Source organism: Leopardus geoffroyi, chromosome C1 (assembly GCF_018350155.1).
Source record: "Leopardus geoffroyi isolate Oge1 chromosome C1, O.geoffroyi_Oge1_pat1.0, whole genome shotgun sequence".
Taxonomy (NCBI): Eukaryota; Metazoa; Chordata; class Mammalia; order Carnivora; family Felidae; genus Leopardus; species Leopardus geoffroyi.
Genome location: NC_059328.1, coordinates 183,738,723 through 183,758,177, shown reverse-complemented (window position 1 = coordinate 183,758,177; position 19,455 = coordinate 183,738,723). Strand labels below are relative to the sequence as shown.

General features: G+C 40.2%; 1 protein-coding gene across 11 annotated transcripts in view; it reads left to right on the top strand.

Annotated features, from left to right (window-relative positions):
• Positions 1-19,455, top strand: part of ANKRD44 (ankyrin repeat domain 44) — a 343,429-nt gene that overhangs the window by 113,467 nt on the left and 210,507 nt on the right. For all 11 annotated transcript variants that reach the window (XM_045480606.1, XM_045480614.1, XM_045480610.1 and 8 more), the window contains exon 2: positions 5,675-5,758. In XM_045480606.1, coding sequence (XP_045336562.1) covers positions 5,675-5,758 — 84 coding nt within the window. The remainder of the gene's footprint in view (positions 1-5,674; positions 5,759-19,455) is intronic.

The window sequence follows — 19,455 nt, the reverse complement described above, 5'->3', positions numbered from 1 at the left end:
GAATCGTTCATGACCCAGTCTAACCAAAAAAAGACAAGCAGTATGCCAGGAATTTGTATCAAAGTGCTGGAGCATCTTCTTAGACTTCTTACCATTGACAGTAGTTACACAGATGCTACGTGACAGCTTCTGTCACCCTGCATATCTTCCAAAGCCAATTCATTAGTAAAGAACATGCGGCTCCAACAAAGGGAATGTGAAGTACACTATAAAGGGTTTTAGCAAAAATCCAATTGGTGGTTTCATTAGGGATTTGGGAGGGGGGACCTACAATCTCGTTACAAGACGGAGCAGGTACTCTAAAGCAGCTACACTCTCTTCATAAAACCCACGATGGGCTTTACTCTTAAACTAATTGCTTGTCTGATACTTCTAGTAGTACTTTTTAAAAGTGGAATTGAAGACTAGTTGAACTGAGTTTTTAAGTGGTGAAAATGATACTTTAACTCCTGAGTTTTAGATTGCATTATGATTTCCTAAACCTGGACCCTCAGGGATCAATAGGAAAGCTTTTTTTGTTTTTTGTTTTGGTATGTGTGTAGCGTATGTGTTTACTCTTTACTGAGCTCTCTCTCTCTCTCTCTCTCTCTCTCTCTCTCTCTCTCTCGGAAGCTTGAGTTCTCTTAGGTCTTGACAAAGTGGATCTTCCAGCTACCTTGTCTTAATTGCACAACCTGAACGGTTACTGTTATCTCCCAGGTAACAAATTACCATCTTGCTCCCCCTAGTGGAATTGTAACTCTACTTCAAAGTTTGGAAATACTGTTATCAATACACTTTTGATGTAGCGTCTTATTTTTGGAAATCAAATATTTTCCCAATTTATTTTTGAAGGCTGACAATAAAATAAAAAATATTGCATTGGATGTGCTGATAGGGGATGTGGGTAGAGATAGTAGCTTTTTATGATGAATTTTCAGTTCCTAGTGTTGGCAAGGTAAGCTGCATGATTTTAAATGTCTGCTAAATCCAAGGAATCTTTCTGCTCTGACTTCTGTCTTAGAGGGGTCCAATGTCATCAGCCTGGCAGATGGTCATTTCTAGATGGCAGCTGTCTACACTTCTGGTCGTAGTGGTAGGGTGCTGATAGTTGGGGATGTTAGAAGACAAGGACAGGTCCCATCTGAATATTGAATCCCTCTTGCGCCATTGGTAAAGTAGGCCCAGGAAGTATGCTTCTGCCTTCTGAATCTGTGTGTGGTACTGTGCCAGTATCCACAGCACATGACAAATCACCGTCCGTATACACTTGCTACACATGCTGAGGAAACTTTAGTAATTGACACTGAACTTATTGCATACCTCTCAAGAATTTTGTTTTTTGGGGGCACCTGGGTAGTTCAGTTGGTTAAGTGTCTGACTCTTGATTTCAGCTTAGGTCATGATCTCATGGGTCATGGGATCGAGCCCAGCATTGGGCTCTGTGCTGACAGCATGGAGACTGCTTGGGATTCTCTGTCTCCCTCTCTCTCTCTGCCCCTCCCCCGCTCACACGTTCCCTTTCAAAACAAATATTTTTTAAAAAAGCATTTAATTTTTTTCTAGGTTATGATAGCTAATGGTTTCATGGCATCAGAATCCCCTTTTTTCCTGCCACTATTTGTTTTTCCCAAGTTTGACCCTTGTTATGAGTTTATATTTATTCAGCTTTGCACCCTAATGCACACAGAGCACTAATATTTTGTATATGCTAGTGTTGAAGTGTATGAATTGTCTGAAAGAAATACTAATACATACTAAGGCTTAGGACTCTGTCCTTTTGCAGGTGAGACTTTGCTTAAGTCTTATCAAGGTCAAGGGTAACACTACAACAGATATAGTGATTGCCAAATTACTGGTCAATAGAGTATAAATACTTGATACTTATGAGCAAAAATATTTAGGGTATTCCCCCTTTCTTAAGATCATGTAATGGAGATAGTATTTAGATGTGTATTTTTTCCAAATATTCTCAGGGTAAGTGTTTACCTAGGGAAAAATAAAACAGCAGGATTGGATTAAAAATCCCAACAAAAAGGAATGCCAGAGTGCTCTCCGGGCTGCCTTATTTGAGAGGCTGGAGAAACACACACACACACACACACACACACACACACACACACACACACGCTCATAATGCTTTTGTTTTTTTTTTTTTCAATGCTATTTGCTCAAGAACCACAGTAATTTAGTTCAAGAATTACATCTAAGCAAACACACAGCTTCTGAATAACACAACATGTACCTATGAAGTTCTGATTTGGAATCACATGATGCTCAGATTCCCAGTTGTGAAGACAGTGATGTCACAGTGGATATGGCCCCACTGGGGCTAGAGATGTCCATCCAGCAAGACTCTGGGCTTTGGGGAACAGGAACTTTTCCCTTCCACAGGCAGTGTGAAGGATTTGTATGTGAATCAACACGTATCTCTGTATATACATGCATCAGTGTAGATATGTTATGTATGGATATGTGCGAATGTATGCATGTACATGTGTGTATATGTATGTATACATGTGACTGCAGCACTGGAAGAGTTGCTTCTTTCGAATGGATGCTAGAAATTCTGTGCATTGACAATACTCTGTAAAGCAGCTTTTAGCAGAGCCAGGCCCAGAGGTGTAGGGCGGGTGTACACGCCATTCTCTGCTGGGAATTCTGTGCATTGATGACACCCTTCAAAACAGCCTCAGTGACTGGTCCTGGAGGTGTTTGGGGAGCTCCCTGCTGAAGGACTGTGCTGGCATCCTTGTCTGGCAGCTTTGTCAGGGAGGCTTTCCTTGGGATTCCTGCCATAGCTTGGAGCTCTTGTCTTTCTTGAGATGTGTGAGCACTGAAACAACACAAAACCTATGTGCATTCCTGACTCTCATGAGTGACATGAGGCTTTGCTTAACTAGCTGTTTCCTTGAAGTGACCAGTGATAGATAGGGGATGGGTTTGTTCTAACCTGTTAATTGATCACTGTTGATTTAACACTAAAGTCTTGTCAGACTCTGCCCCTGCTTGTCATCTAAGTCATATGGCTGTTAGGTTTCTTATTTGTTTTCTCTTCAGGTTAAAAAGACAGAAAAGTGCACACAAGCATTTGACTATGAGCACAGCAGACAGAGAATTATAGAACAGATAAACAAGATTTAGCATTGTTGTTGAAATCCTGAGTTTGTGTCTGACTGTTTTATATGAAATAGGGTCCTTGCCGTGGGGCAACTGAGCTGGAGACTTGGTTAGCAGTGGTCAGCAAGCAAGTGGATGGATCTCCTCGTCTTTGGGCAGATCAACCAGCTAACACCAAACTGATAGAAAACTTGCTTTCTTTTCAAGACTTCTTTCCAGTTACTTAATTGTCGGCAATTTAAGAAACTATCTTTGAATCATTTACCTTAACAAGAAGGTGGAATTGAGGGCATTTGGGACAAAAGAAGGATACATCTATCTGTCCACTTGCTGGAAACTTTTATAGCAGGGGAAAAACTGTGGAAAAATTCCTGGCATATTGAAATACTTATCTGTAACTTGACATTTTAAATATAGTGTTTCTTTTGGGGAGCCTGGGTGGCTCAGTTAGTTAAGCATCAGACTTTGGCTCAGGTCATGACTTTAAGGTTCGTGGGTTAGAGTCCCGCATTGGGCTTTGTGCTGACAGCTCAGCGCTTGAAGTCTGCTTCAGATTCTGTGTCTCTCTCTCTGTCTGCCCCTCCCCCGCTCACACTCTGTCTCTGTCTCTCTCTCAAATAAACGTTAAAAAAATTTTTTAAATACAGTGTTTCCTCAAGGAGTCTTACTATATTCTACTGATAATACTTATATTATTGCCTCCCCCCAATAACACAAAACACCACCAGAACCTGTAAGAAAGGCAACAGGAGGGTAGCAAAAGAGAAAAGAAAATTTATAGGGGTAATGAGGACTGGGATTCTCATTTAGATAGCACAGGGAGACGTTGAGGCAGATGATGCTGATGATTTTACCTTAGGCCAATGTTCTAAGAGTTAAGTGAGCATTTTATTAAAAGTAGATTCACATGTTTCCACCCCAGATAGACTAAGTCAGAATCTCCAAGGAAGGGATCTTGGAATATTGTTTTAACAAGCATCTCAGATAACTTTTATGGCCAGACACATCTGGGGAACTGCTGTCATCTTATTGCTGACATGAACTACTGTAAAGTATTTCCGAAAGGTGTGTGTGTGTGTGTGTGTGTGTGTGTGTGTGAGAGAGAGAGAGAGAGAGAGAGAGAGAGAATATGTAATTGCCAAAGTTTTTAAAGTTTAAAAATAATGGTCAGATATTCTACAGTAGCGTTGTTAAGCATTTCTTGTTTAAAAATGTTTATTTATTTTGAGAGAGAGAAAGGGAGAAGCAGAGAGAGAGAGAGAGAGAGAGAGAGAGAGAATCTCAAGCAGGCTTCATGCTGTCATCGCAGGATCCAATGAGAGGCTTGATCTCACGAACCGTGAGATCATCACTGAGCCTAAATCAAGAGTCACATGCTTAACCAACTGAGCTACCCAGGTGCCCCAAGCATTTATTAGTAAGAACATCTGTTATTTGTGTAGGGTAGTATGGTTACAGAGGGTTTTCCATGTATTATCTCATTTGTTCCTAATAGCAATCCTATGAGGGCTTGGACAGCAAAGATCATGCTCACCCCCAGGTTACACACAGGATGTGGGCTCAGCACATGGCTGGCAAGTGGTGGAGCTGGCTTTGAACAGGATTCTTTTTCACGTGGGGCGAGCCCAACATCAACCCCAGAGCACACCACTTTTCTTCTTTTACCCACTCTCTGGTCACCAGATTGATGGCAGCATTTCTGAGATATCAGGTTCTTTGCATGTGCACACCTTTGCACACCCTGATCCCTGTGCCTGGAATGTCTTTCCTTCCCGGTTTGCAAACTCATGCTCGTTCATTATAGTGCCTTCCATGAGGCTTTTCTAGATATACTCTTCTCTTCACCCTACCTGCCCTCCAAGCAGAGCAAGTTTCTCTTTCAGTTCTGTTTCCATCACTCTTTATAAATCCCTTTTCTCTCTGTCAGGTCTTGTTTAATGTGGGTGAGTTCAATAATAAGTGCTCGGTAATATCCCCCTTCATGATCCCCACCCCACCATTATACCACTTACTTTGAACAGGTAGTAGGGATATAATCACATCTGAAACACTCAGTGCCTTTAGTGTTGGCTAAGCTCTGGGAAGCGTTTGAGAATGATTTCAAAGGCTTTCCAAACATTGAAAAGAAGTGTTCACGAGTCCAGAAACATGGCCATTAACATCCTCTAGAAATGGAATTGTCTGAGGGTAACCAGGGTACATTGTCTAATGAGAGGTCGGGAACTATAGGGGACTGTATGCTCAAAACTGCAGATTTGGTAATTTCCTTGCTGGGAAATTTAAGTGTGTTTCAAGGACGTCTTCAATTATGGGTGATTTTCATGTCATACTCATAGCCCCAGGTTGGATGTGACTATCTGTTACGGCTTTCAAATTGCATTATAGTTATTTCTCTATGCAGCTATCTCCCCCACCAGACTTCTAGTGTGGGTGAGTCTGAGCCATATTCATCTTTGTCTGCCAATTGATTATTGTTGAATAAACTTTTGGGGAACGCCTCTTATAGCCATCTGCATCTGAATGCAGTTAAATGTGTTTAAGTATAGTTCTAATTCAAATTCTCCTGTGTTTACAGCCACCCCTGGTCCAAGCAATCTTCAGCGGTGATCCAGAGGAGATACGGATGCTCATCCACAAAACCGAAGATGTGAATGCTCTGGTAAGAGATGCTAGGTTTTGCCTGCTCAGGCCCTCTTAACCTTTCTGTACTATGGACCTCTTTGGTATCTGGTGAGAGCTCTGGGCTGCTGCTCAGAATTCTCTTTTTAAGTCCACAAAATAAAATATATATGGTTAGAATGGAAGTCAGTCATATGCAAATACAGTTATCAAAATATCAATATCAAATCTGTGATAGAATAATATATGTGCTTCTCTGTCAGTACATTTAAATAGCAAGATACAATGGAAGATCCAATAATGAGCATAACTGAAGAATAGTGAGGAGCGTGATCAATATTTTGTGTTGTCTGTGACCACTCTAATGTGGTAGGAACATACCTGTGGTTTCTGCTGGTGACCAAGTCACAGTTACTGTTGACACTACTGAGAATTGCTTCCTACATTCACAATGGAAGGAAATGTGAAATTTCCATCAGAAGTTAGTAAAAATAAAGACATATTTTTACATCCAGAACCCATGCTCTGCCACAGGGATTGACAAACTATGGTTCATCACCTATTTTTGTACAGGCTACCAGCTAAGAATGGTTTTCATTTTTTAAATGGCTGGGGGAAGAAATGAAAAGAAGAACAATTATTTGTGACACACGAAGATTATGTGATATTCAGATTTCCATGTCTATAAATCAAGTTCTCTTGGGGCACAGCCATGGCATGACGGCTTTCACACTGTAGCAGCAGAGTTGGGTAGTAACTGATGACAGAGACTGTACGTGGCCCAGAAGGTCAAAGATATTTACTATCTGGCTGTTCAGAGGGGAAGTATGCTGACCTCTGCACTAGAGGGTCCATGAACCTGGGACCAGTGGGTAAATCGGATACCCTGAAATCATATGTAATACATGTGTGTGCTTATGGACATGTATTTTTTTCTGTGAAAGAGTAAAGACATTTCATAGTATTTGTAAAGGGGTCTGTGGCCCCCAGAAGATTCAGAACGGTTGGATCTGGAAGTTCCTGAAATAAACAAAGCTTCAATGAAGAAAAGTGAAAAGAGTTAGTCAATGATTTACCCTTGTAATAGTTTCCTAGACCTAGATTGAACAAGCAATTACATGCAGTCCATGCCACTAATTCTCTTAATGTAAGTCAATTACCTCAGTGCTGTAGTCCATCAGGGAGAGGGGCTCTCTTTGAAGTCTCTAGCGTTAGGTGGAAACGACAGAAAGAGTCAAACACATCTGCAGAAGAAGAGCTTTGCTACAGGGAAATGAATTATGTCTGAGGTCGAATCTCTGTCTGGTCGGCTGAATGTTTCATTTGGGAGAGTCATTTGGTACAGCCCTTGTTCTGTGGCAGTGCAGATTGGTGTGGCTTTCTGAAAAAGCTTCTGGCAGCTTCTCCCCAGCTGGCACTGAAAACAACAGGGCAATGTTTTATGACATTTTGCAAGGTAAGCACCGATGAGGCCAGGGCCAAACTACTTGAGAAGGCAGTCAGGCATTTGTCCAGAGCCTATGGGGCGTGACCCATCCTTCTGAGAGGAGCCGAGGCCAGCAAGCTGACTGTCCAGTGTTCTGACATCACCGGAATTTGCCTAGCTTATTTTGTGGCTCTGGCCCAAGCCCAGGCAAGCCCAAGGCAAGGTTAGTTACTATCTTTTCCTGATGATTATGAGCAAACCAAGCTTCTGTTTATATCAAGAAAGGTTGCACTGCCCTCTGAATGGCCTTTATTTCTCCTTCGGAAAGTGGCAAACACTTGCTGGCTGTTAAAGGTTAAGAAGGCTTGGGGCGCCTGGGTGGCGCAGTCGGTTAAGCGTCCGACTTCAGCCAGGTCACGATCTCGCGGTCCGTGAGTTCGAGCCCCGCGTCGGGCTCTGGGCTGATGGCTCAGAGCCTGGAGCCTGTTTCCGATTCTGTGTCTCCCTCTCTCTCTGCCCCTCCCCCGTTCATGCTCTGTCTCTCTCTGTCCCAAAAATAAATAAACGTTGAAAAAAAAAAAAAAGAATTAAAGGTTAAGAAGGCTTAACTTCAGTTGTAACCTAATTGTGTTACTGAATTAGATAGGTTAACTGCTGTAACACATAGACTTCTAAATATATAATTGCTCAGATATGAGAGAAGTTTAGTTCTCTTATGAACAGATCAGAGAGGTGGCTCTTTTCCACAGAGGGTCCTAGGTATCAACACGTAGCTTCCAAGGTCACCCAAGGGATTCATCTTCAGTCCAGCCAGTCAGAAGGGAAAAAAGAGCATGGAGGCAAAGCACAGGACAATTCTTATGGGTGATCTTGGAAGTGGCATAATCACTTGAGCACACAGCCCATTGACCAGAACTCAGTCCCATGCCGCACTGAACCACAAGGGAGGTTGGGAAGTTAGTAGAGCTGTGTCCCAAAAGGTTGGAGAACATGAATAGTTAGCAATCTTGGCCACATCAATTTTTGGTACTACAGAATTTTAGGGAACTCAAGGGATAACACTTACTTGTCTTTGCGGTGCCTTACTCATTCAACAGTAACTGACTGAGTTCGGACCCAGTGCTGAGTGCTAGGGATATAGCAGTGAGATTGCTCTCTCCCTCATGGGCTTGTGACATGGCAGAGAAGCCAACAAATGTGGAATCTTATTGACATATATTTTGAAAGGGAAAATGCAGGACACTGTTAGGGGTCTGGGTTAATCATGAGGGACTGATGAAGTGATGTGGCAAATTGACACCTAAGGGATGCTGTTGCGGAGGTTGTGTGTGTGGGCTTTTGGATACCCTGCATCAGGGAAGGGTGGGGTAGAGGGAGGAAGAGCAATAAATGAATGAATGCCTGACCTCCTTCCAGTGATGGTGTGGCTCCTTGGGTCCTGGTCCCTTTCCTCCATTGTCACTTCTGTAGACCCTCTCTTCATATCCCCCTTTCCCTTCCCTCGGGTGAGTGTAAAGAACCTCACTTAATTCCCTGCTCTCTTATCAGGTACGTTGGAGACAGTGAGTTGTTCTCTTAATGCCATGCTTTTCTTTGGCCAACACTACCTGGGGATCAGTCGTGTTGACTGTTTTGCTAGGGGTGGATTAGGCAGTTTAGGGAGAGTGATTGTTAATGAAGGGCATATGGAGATGGAAGACAAATAAGGATTAGGGATCTAAGTCTGCAGCTTTACTTCAGGAGGGAAGAGAGGCCACTAACCAGTACATTTAAAGGGCAAGGAAGGGAAATAAATAACGGAGGAGCCTCCTGTTAGTGGGAGGACAATATTTGTCTTCTTCTCTTCTCACCCTTTGCTTTTATCTCTTTACCGTATTTATTCACTTAAATTTTCTTTTTTGTCCTAGGTTCTGATTTTTTTTTTTTTTGCCTTCTTTTTTCTTTCCCACCTTCCTGTGTCTTTTGATTGGTCACCTGTTCTTTGGTATGAATATCCCTTGATTAGGGGCTCCTGATATGGGAAGCAGTCTCATTCAGCTTTGCCTCTCTGTGTTTTTCCTATCTTGATTTCCCACTGGCAGTATTCATGGACCCTATGTGTGAACTGAACAAAGTTATTCAACCCATTGGTATTTATTTTCTCATTTCTCCACTGTTCCCATCCCATCTGCCTTTCCAGACCTATTGCTTCTTCCATTGAGTTGTCCTAATTCTTGTTTCCTTTTTGCTGCCTTTTCTGCCACCTCCCAACCCAGTCAAAGAAACCTACCTCTTCTCTCACCTCCCATAGCTCCTTGTCCCTCACTGATCACTTTACTTGAGCTATTTAGTTTTGAGAGACTATGAGCTTGATGACATGGTTGCTATGTCATTCATTCTCTTTTCCTCAATTTCCTACTTCAGTCCTTGGAGCACATGTTGAATGAATGACTAAACCTTGCTTTATTAGTTATGTTAAGCCAATTTGTGGTGGCCTGTTTTTCCTATCTGCCAATGAGGGGGTACATTGTCAAATAGTGTCTGGCTTGGTTAGTGTCCCTCAGGTCTCAGTTGTAAGATTAAAAGTTTTCTTTGTAAGATTGCAAATCTGTAGATGGATTTGAGGAGCCACTGAAGGACCAGGAAGTCCTTTTTGTGGATTCTCTGGCTGGTGGCATGCCAGGGTCAGGAAATGTGGGAAGGCAAGTTGTACACTCTGAGAAATTCATTTAAATTGACCCACATGTAGTCGACAACTAGAAAGATTTTAGAAGGCTTTATCAGACTAACAAATTGAGCTAGAATTCAAAGTAGAGCATCTGAATTCAAAATGAATGCATAGAGCCTGAAAACCAAATTTGAATGTAATACAGTCATTTTTAGGATTATGCTATGACAACGTGACACCAACAGACAGTTCCACTGTGCCATGCTGGAATGGGTACAGAGATAATTAGTGCCTGTCATTGGTGAGTGGTAAAGACCAGGAGGGAACCATGCCATGCGAGGAGGGGCTGAAGAAGCTGGTGATGTTTTAGACCTGGGAAGAACAGGAGAATTTGAGGCCTCAAATAGTTCAAATGCTGTCAAGTTAAAATGGAACTAGACTTACCATTATGTCGGTGGTTGTAAGGTACCGAATGGATATACAGCTCGAAATAGAAGAAATAACTTAATGGACAGAGCTGTCTAAAGAAATAATGAGCTGACTTAATAATAAGTAGTAAGCTCCCTGAAAGACCACTAGACTGGTGGTTCTAAGTGGTTCTAAAGGAGACTAATTGTAGCACATGGCCCCAGTCAACCCTCTCATGTGCCCTGAGCTGACCTTGCTAATGGTTTGTGGCATTTCTTTTTCTTTGAGTCTTAAAGACCAAAATTTCTTCTTGGGACAGCACTATTAAGTTGGAGTTAGCCTTTAAAATGAAACCTCCTTCCCATGCCTGGACTAGGTGATGTTTAAAGTCTCTTACAACTGTGAAGGACTACAATTCCAAGATTTTTAAGTCCCACATGATAGCAAACCCATGGTGTTTATTTCTTTTTTAAAATATCAGTAACAGTTATGAATACACACATGTGCACTCATGCACGCACAACCATGATCATACCAAACAAAATCAACAATAATTCCTTATCTTCTAATACCCAGTGCATTTTCAATTTTATTTTGTTCCAGTAGTTTCAAAAATGTTTTTTTTATAGTTGGGTTGTTCCCAAGTTGATTATTTTAATCCATCTATTTTCTACAACAAAATGGTTTTGTCAAGCTATTAATGTTTATTATTTTCTCTAATAGGATTTAGCCCAAGAATATTGGCATGTTTTGCTTGTCCTCTCCAATTCCAACATAGGAAGGGATGATATGTGAATATAATAGAATAAATCACGAGGTGAACGTTAAGCTTACGTTGGTAGGGGACTTACAGTGAAAAAAGGGGAGACAACCATTAAAGCTTTTGTTTTTAACTATAAGCGTTAACTTGGGTGAGGTGGCCTGCTAGTCTCAAGATCCAAGTGAGAAAAAAGAACTGTACCAACAATGTATGATGAATTTTCTAAAAAGAAATAAGACGAATTACCAATAGTAAGCTTGTAATATGCACTCAGTGTCCATTTGTGTAGGGGTGTTGCACTATTTCTTTATTTTTTATTAGAGAGTACACAAGTGAGTGCAAGCTGGGGCGGGGGTGCAGAGGGAGAGAGAGAGAGAGAGAGAATCTTAAGCCGGGCTCCATCCCACGACCCTGGGATCATGACAGAGTCAGACGCTCAACCCACTGAGACACCCAGTCTCCCCGCAATGTTTCTTTCTGTTAAAATGATCACTGTAAGTCTAGTTAACATCCATCACCTCACATAGTTACAAAGTTTTTTTTCTTGTGTAAGAATTTTTAAGATCTGTTGTCTTAGCAACTTTCAAATATGCAATACAGTATTATTAACTATAGTTACATCCCCATGACTTATTTGTTTTATAACTGGAAGTTTGCACTATTTCTTTTAAAAATAGAACATATGTTTTGAATCCACCCGGAAGGGTGCAATATGGCTCTACCTAAAGAACCTTGAGTCAGGGGTACCTGGGTGGCTCAGTTGGTTAAGTATCCGACTTCGGCTCAGGTCGTGATTTCACGGTCTGTAAGTTTGAGCCCCGTGTCACGCTCTGTGCTGACAGCTCAGAGCCTGCAGCCTGCTTCCGATTCTGTGTCTCCCTCTCTCTCTGCTACTCTCCCAGTCATGCTCTGTCTCTGTCTCTCAAAAAATAAACATTAAAAAAAGTGTAAAGAGCCTTGAGTGATAAATTTAATACCTTAAGTTTTTCTCAGCTTGATTCTATCATGTCAGATTCCCTAGAACATTAGGAATACAGACTATATAGCCCAGCCTTTTAAGCTTCTAGATTTTTGTGTGTTTTCTGTCACTTACATATATGTTGCTTGACTTTTTTCTTTTTTCTTTTTTTTAATGAAGAATTGATATGGGGATAAAAACCTGAGATGTTTTGTTGGCTTAGAGATCTGAGCACTCTCTAAATTAGACCTAAATCAGAAACTGCTGGGAACAAGGAGGCTGGGATGGCAAACTCCAGTCTCATAACTAATAGAAGCACACTGACCCACTCAGCTCTGAGTGTTGGTATTCAGGAACGCGGGCCCAGTGTGGCCCAGACTTCCTATGTTTTTAAGAGAAAATACAGGAAATCTCTAAATTTTTAAATATTGGTTCCAAAAAGCGATCCAACATTGTTGAGGCCAAAGAAAACATGTCTGTGGGCCAAATCTGGCCTGCAGGCCACCGTTTTACTAACCGTGGATGAGATCAGCAAATATTCAGCAGTAAAGGTTTCTCTGGCCACCTGTATCTGGAAATCTAAAGTGTGAAGCCAGTGGCTCAGTGTTCTGGAGAGAGTGGTGGCCTGTGTTCCTCAAACGTTGACAGCACTTCTGGCTCGTTAGCCTGTAGGGAGGCTGGTGGTCCCTTCATAGCTCTGGGAGGGATGCTTTTTGTGCTGAGGGTAGGTGCCTGTCTCTCAGCATGTGCCTGGCAATACTGTCCCATCTCCTGCTCCTCGTTGGACCAGTGCCCAGGATGTGGGGCTGTGGTTTGGAAGCCATGACCTGTGTCTTGTAGAGAATGATTCATAACCTTCAGACGGCACTGGGCAGGCTGCAGTGATGTGGCTTCTTGGCCATTTAAAATGTGTGAAGGCAGGTCTGATTAGCATCATTCCTAATGATCCTCTAGGGGATTCCCAGCAGCTCGTGGCCCCATTTCTCCAGCACTGACCTTGGAGGTAGAAGAGCCGTCCGCTGTGAATGAGAAATCTTACAAGGGTATATACACTGTGCACCCTCCAAATAATAGAGATCGTTGTTTGGAACTATGGAAACACTCCAAATGTAATGGCATTAGTATTACTTTGCAATTGCTAGGCATTTTTATAGCACAAAGAAAAATCTTTCAATTAAAAGATGCATATTGTAAATAGCATGAAAATATGGACATCTCTAGATAAAAGGTTATGGCTCTTTTTTTCACATTAGATATTATGTTTGAGGGGAGGATGCAAATATGAATAAATGAGCTATATTTTTCTTATATTGATAAAACTCAATTGTTTGAACTGAATGTATAAATTCAGTTATACATATATATGTATATATACATATATAAATACAGTTGAATTTGGGGACAGGACTTTGGGTGGGGAAACTTGTCAAGATCGTTCTAAACTTTAGTATTTAGAGGAATAAACATGTGAGAAGACTCTTTAAAAAGAATATCAGGGGTGCTTGGGTGGCCCAGTCGATTGAGCATCTGTCTGACTTTTGATATTGGCTCAGGTAGTGATCTTGGAGTCAGTTGTGGGATTGAACCCTGCATCAGGCTCTGTGCTGAGCCTGGAGCCTGCTTGGGATTCTCTCTCTCCCTCCCACTCTCCCCCCCCCCCCCCCGTTTCTCTCTTCCAAAATAAATAAAACTTAAAATCAACAAAGGGGGAGTTTCATAAAATCTATTAAAACAAATGACAAAAAAAATAAAACAATGTGTTATTGGCACAGGAACAGGCAACCAAATTAGTGGAACAAGGAATCCAGAATTAGACCCAGGTGTATATGGACATTTGGTATAAAATAAAGAACGTGTTTCAAACCACTGGGATGAGATGGGTTAATCAATAAAGAATATTGACACAACTGGCTAGTAAAAAGCTGAACTCTTCCCTAATTTCCTTTTTTCTTCCCCCCCCCTCCCAAGTTCCTATACGAAGATAAATCTAGAGGTAGAAAATAAAAAGATAAAGTAGTGAAATATAAGAAGGGGGAATATTTTTTTCAATCTTGGTGTGGGAAAGAACTTCCTAAGCATAATAACAAAGATAAAAACCAAGATGGAAAATGTGGATACTTTTGAATATATAAAAACTATGCACTTCTGTATATTAAATCATTACCAAAAGCAAGATTAAAAGATAAATCAAAGATACGTATGCTATCTGTGAAAAAGCATTGAGATTCCTAGTACATAAAAAACTCTTGTAGATTATTTAGAAAAAGAAAAATCTCCAAATAGAGAAATGGGCAGAGGACATACAGAGGGCACTCACCAAAGAAAAAATGCAGATAACCAAAACATACAAAAGGGTGCCCAGGCTCAACTTCACCTAAATCGAGGAGTTCATATAAAGCAGCCATGCTTTGCCAGTTGGATCAGCAGAGGTGAAAATAAGATCTCAGGGATGGTGTAGTTGAAGGGACACTCTGATGCCTTTTTGGGGAAAGTTTAATTTGTGCTCACCTTTGAAGGGTTTGGCAGTCTGTATCAACATTCAATTGTGTACACCCATTGACACAGCAACACAACTCCTGGGAAAATTCCCTAAAGGAAATCACCAAACAGCAATTTGTATAAATGTATCTGTTTCTGGGTGGTTTATAATAACAAGAAACTGGGAATTACCAGTACTTTATTTCTGAAATATATTACAGTACATATATATGTGGTAATATCATACTATCATATGTGGCTTATTTATTTATTTTGAGAGAGAGAGAGAGAGAGAGAGAGAGAGAGAGAGAGAGAGAGTGAGAATGAATGAATCCCAAGCAGGCTGCACACTGATGTGGGGCTTGAACCTTTGAACTGTGAGATCATGATCTGAGCTAAAATCAAGAGTTGGATGCTCACCTGACTGAGCCACCCAGGTGCCCCTTCATACTAGCTTTAAAAAGGATAGCTTATGTCAGTTTTTATTTATATCATATATTTATTGATAGATAAGTTCTTCAAGATATGTTTATGAATGAAACAATCAGTTGTTAAAGTATATCATGTGTATATACAAATAGAAGAAGAGGTCTAAGAGAATATTCTTCAAAAGTTTAATTATAGTTGAAATTGGTTAGTGGAATTTTGCTTTTTTGTTTGTTCCTTTATATATTATTAGTATTTTTTGCACTCACCATGTATTATGTTGGTAAGAGGTAAAAACAAATACGTTTATATAACACACACACACACAAGCCAACAAACTAGCTTCCAGAGTTGTTCATATTTAGTATAAGGATATAACTTTAAATTTTTTTTTTATTTTTGAGGGAGGGAGGGAGAGAGAGACAGAGAGAGAGAGGGGGAGAGAGAGAATCCCAAGCAGGCTCCACAGTGGGGAGCCCGACACAGGGCTCAATCTCATGAATCAAACTGTGAGGTCATGACTTGAGCTGAAATCAAGAGTTGGATGCTTAACCAACTAAGCCACCCTGGCACCCCAGGATATGACTTTTATTATTTATTTGTTTATTTTTTAAAATTGTTTTTAATGTTCTATATTGATTTTTGAGAGAGAGAGACAAACAATGTGAGCTGGGGAGGAGCAGAGAGAGAGGGAGACACAGAATACGAGCTGTCAGCACAGAGCTGGATGCAGGGGGATCTCATGAACCTTGAGATCATGACCTGAGCCGAAGTCAGATGCTTAACTGACTGAGCCACCCAGGCGCCCCATGACTTTTAAAATACACTTGTTGTATTTGTCTGTTTGAATAAGTGTAGAGCATACTTCAGTGACATGGTGCTTATTACCTACAATGACAGGCAGGGAGGTATTCCCATTTTGTATTATGTCACTAGGGTCTTTTCTACGGTATTAGCAGGAGCCTGAGGAATGGTGGTGGGAGCTGTTGTCACCTCAGTAGAGTTCTTTTTTTCTACTATCATGTTTCCCCTTTTACAGGAATTTCAGAGAGGACTCCCTTTGTTGATATTGAAGACTGAAAATGTATAAGATTCTAGATGGCAATATCCTAAAATTGCATTTCTTTTTACTTAGCTATATGAACATTTCATATCATAAATTATGGAAAGATAATTTTAAAAATTTAAATATAATTGACATGTAACATTGTATAGTTTAAAGTGTACAACATAATGATTCAATATTTGTATACATTGCAAAATGATTGCCACAATAAGTCTGGTAAAGATCTGTTACATACATAGTAACAAAATATTTTTCCCCCTAAGGAGAACTTTTAAGATCTACTCTCTTAGCAACTTTCAAGTATGCAATACAGTATGATTAGTTATAGTCACCATGCTGTATATCTCCATGATTTATTTATTTTATAACCGGAAGTTTGTATCCTATGACCCCCTTCACATATTTTGCCTACCCCCCCGCCCCATCTTCTACCTCGCAACCACCAATGTGTTCTCTTTATCTATGAGCTTGGTTTTGTTTTGTTTTTGATTCCACACATAAGTGAGATCAAACAGTATTTGTCTTTCTCTGACTTATTTCACTTAGCATAATGCTTTTAAGGGCCACCCATGTTGTTGAAAATGGAAGGTTTTCATTTTTTATGGATGAATAATTTCCCATTGTGTGTGTGACACACACACACACACACACACACCACATTTTCTATATTCACTCATACATCAGTGGACACTTAGGTTGTTTCCATATCTTGGCTATTGTAAGTAATACTGCAGTGAACATGGGGTGCATATATCTCTTTGAGTTCAAGTTTTTGGTTTTTTTTTTTTTTTGGATAAATACCAGAAGTAAAATCGCTGAATCATATGGTAGTTCTACTTTTGTTTTTTGTTTTTTTTTGAGGAACCTATGAATTGTTTTCCATAGTGGCTGCACCAGTTTACATTCTCACCAGCAATCACAAGGGTTTCCTTTCTCAGCATCCTCGACAACTCTTGTTATTTCTTATCTTTTCAATAATAGCCATTCTGACAGGTGTGAGGTGATATCTCAATGTAGTTTTGATTTGCATTTCCCTGATTAGTGATTTTGAACATCTTTTCAAGTGCCTGTTGGCCATATGTAGTCTTTTGGAAAAATACCTCTTTTTTGAATTAGATTCTTTGTTTGTTTGTTTGGTTTTTGATGATAATTTGTCGTGTAGAAGCTCTTTACTTTGATGTAGACCCACTTGTTTTTGCTTTTGTTGCCTTTGTCTTTGGTGTCAGGTTCAAAACATCATTGCCAAGGACCAACGTCAAGGAGCTTACCACTTCTTATTTTTCCTTCTAGGATCTGTGTGACTCAGGTCTAACATTTAAGTGTTTTGAGTTAATTTTTGTGTATGATGCAAGTAGTGGTCTAGTTTCATTCTTTTACATGTGCCTGTCCAGGTTTCCCCACACATTTATTGAAGAGACTGACCTTTCCCCATTGTATGTGCTTGGCTTCTTTGTTGTAAATTAATTGACCATATACATGTAGGTTTATTTCTGGGCTCTCTGTTCTGTTCCATTGATCTTTCTGCCTGTTTTATACCAATATTGTCCTGTTTTAAATACTATAGCTCTGTAGTTTGAAATCAGGGAGTGTGAAACTTCCAGCTTTGGTCTTCTTTCTCAAGATTGCTTTGGCTATTCAGGTTTTGATCGTTAGTTTCAATTAGGATAAATTAATACAAGTTTCCAGACACTTCATGGTTTCCTTCATTTTGCAATTTATTTTACATTGAGAATATACTTGTAATCAGAAAAAAATTTTAAATCTTTGTGGAAAAGAGATAACTCATATTTTAAAAATGAATTAGGCAGATATGATCACATTCAGATTATTCTTAAAAGACATGCTTAAATTAAAAGGATATAAGGTATATTTTAGTTTGATTAGTTGTGCTGGCCCTGATTTTTACCAAGGATATATTACTTTCTGTTTCAAATGTTAAATAACTGTATCATTATGACAGCCAGAGGACTTTCCAATTGTAGTTTTATAGACATATTATTATTATTGCCACTGACTTTAAAAGAAAAGAAAGGAATACAAAGAGCTAAGTGGATATGTTATTCAATTAGGGTAGAAGCCTGGGGGAGGGGTGGGATTTTTCTCCAGGAGGTTGCATAGCTGGTTATAGTCACATCACTTGCCAACTTTCTGCTTAAAAGGCCATTCCTGGCAGTTAGTACAGGACAGTTATGGGTACTTGCTGTGTACTTTCTAAAGTCATCCTGAAGTAATACAGGCTACCTTCTCCTTCTCCTCTAGTCCCTTCCTGAGCTCCTCCCTGGCTTTCCCTACCCACACATGCACACATTCACTTTCTGGTATAGCCCCTTCACAACAAACCTGGTATATCCATGCTTGATATGTTTTATTGGTTGGCTACATAATCTATATCAGTCCCACCAAAATGCACCTATGATGGAGGGAGAAGAGTACTGGGCTAACCTCAGAGGCAGAAGCCTCTTGATATGCTCTGGCCTCACTTCCCTATCTATAAAATGGCCACTATAACAAACTTTTTATAAGGTTATGGCTAGGGAGATGAAATGTGTATCTGTTAGGGTTAGATTTGACTGCTTTTGACCAAAAAAAAAAAAAAAAAAAAAAAAAAAGATAATAGTAAAATAGTAGCTTTTAATAAAATAGAGCTTTATTTTCGTACGAAATAGAAGTTTTGTTTGTTTCCTGTATATGAGTCTAGAGCCAGGCTGCCCAGGACTAGCATGATACTTTATGGTGTGGGACCCAGTCTTTGTTTCCTTTTGCACTGCTGTTCTTAGCAGGTGGCTTCAATCTCATAGCCCAGAATGAGCACTTGAGTTCCAATCATTATATATCCAGATTCCAGCTAAGAGAAAGGAGGAAGGTGGAAAAAAGGTGTACCCGTTCTCTTTAAGGATACTTCCACTAAGGATTGCTCACATATTGTACAGAACCACATCAGGTGGCTGTGTACTCAGTTAAAAGGCAGCTTATTATTTATTATGTTTATTACATTTATGATGAAAGAAAGATGTGGGGGCAAACCGGCAGTCTTTGCCACAGTTCATGAAAGACTTTTGTGACCTAGGAAATGCTTCTAGTACGAAAAGTATTTATGTAATATTGCCAGGAGCAACCTGATGTACATTCATCCATTCACCAAGTGTTTATTAAGTACTTACTGGGGGTGTAGCACTAGAACTTGTGCCCATATACTTCCTCATATATTTCTTAGTCAATTTATGTTATCTCCAAGAAAAAGGGTTGAGGGATTCACATAGCTGTGATTCTCCCCTACTTTGCTGTGCATGTGGGCATAGAACATCACTAAGATACTAATCCCTTTCTTTGGAAGGAGGGAAGGGGAAGGGTGACATTGGAGCATGTAAAAAATGACAGCTCTCTAGCCCATCAGTACAGACTGTGCATGTTTTTCCCTCCCGCTCACAGAGGTCCCGTCTTTTGTCATCAGTTCCTCATGTTGATTAACGTCTTGCATCCTCACTTACTTGGATATATGCCCTTTTCCCTATTTAAAGCACATGCGCAGGATTGACTTTTCATCTTCTTCCCTCTTCCTTTGAAATAG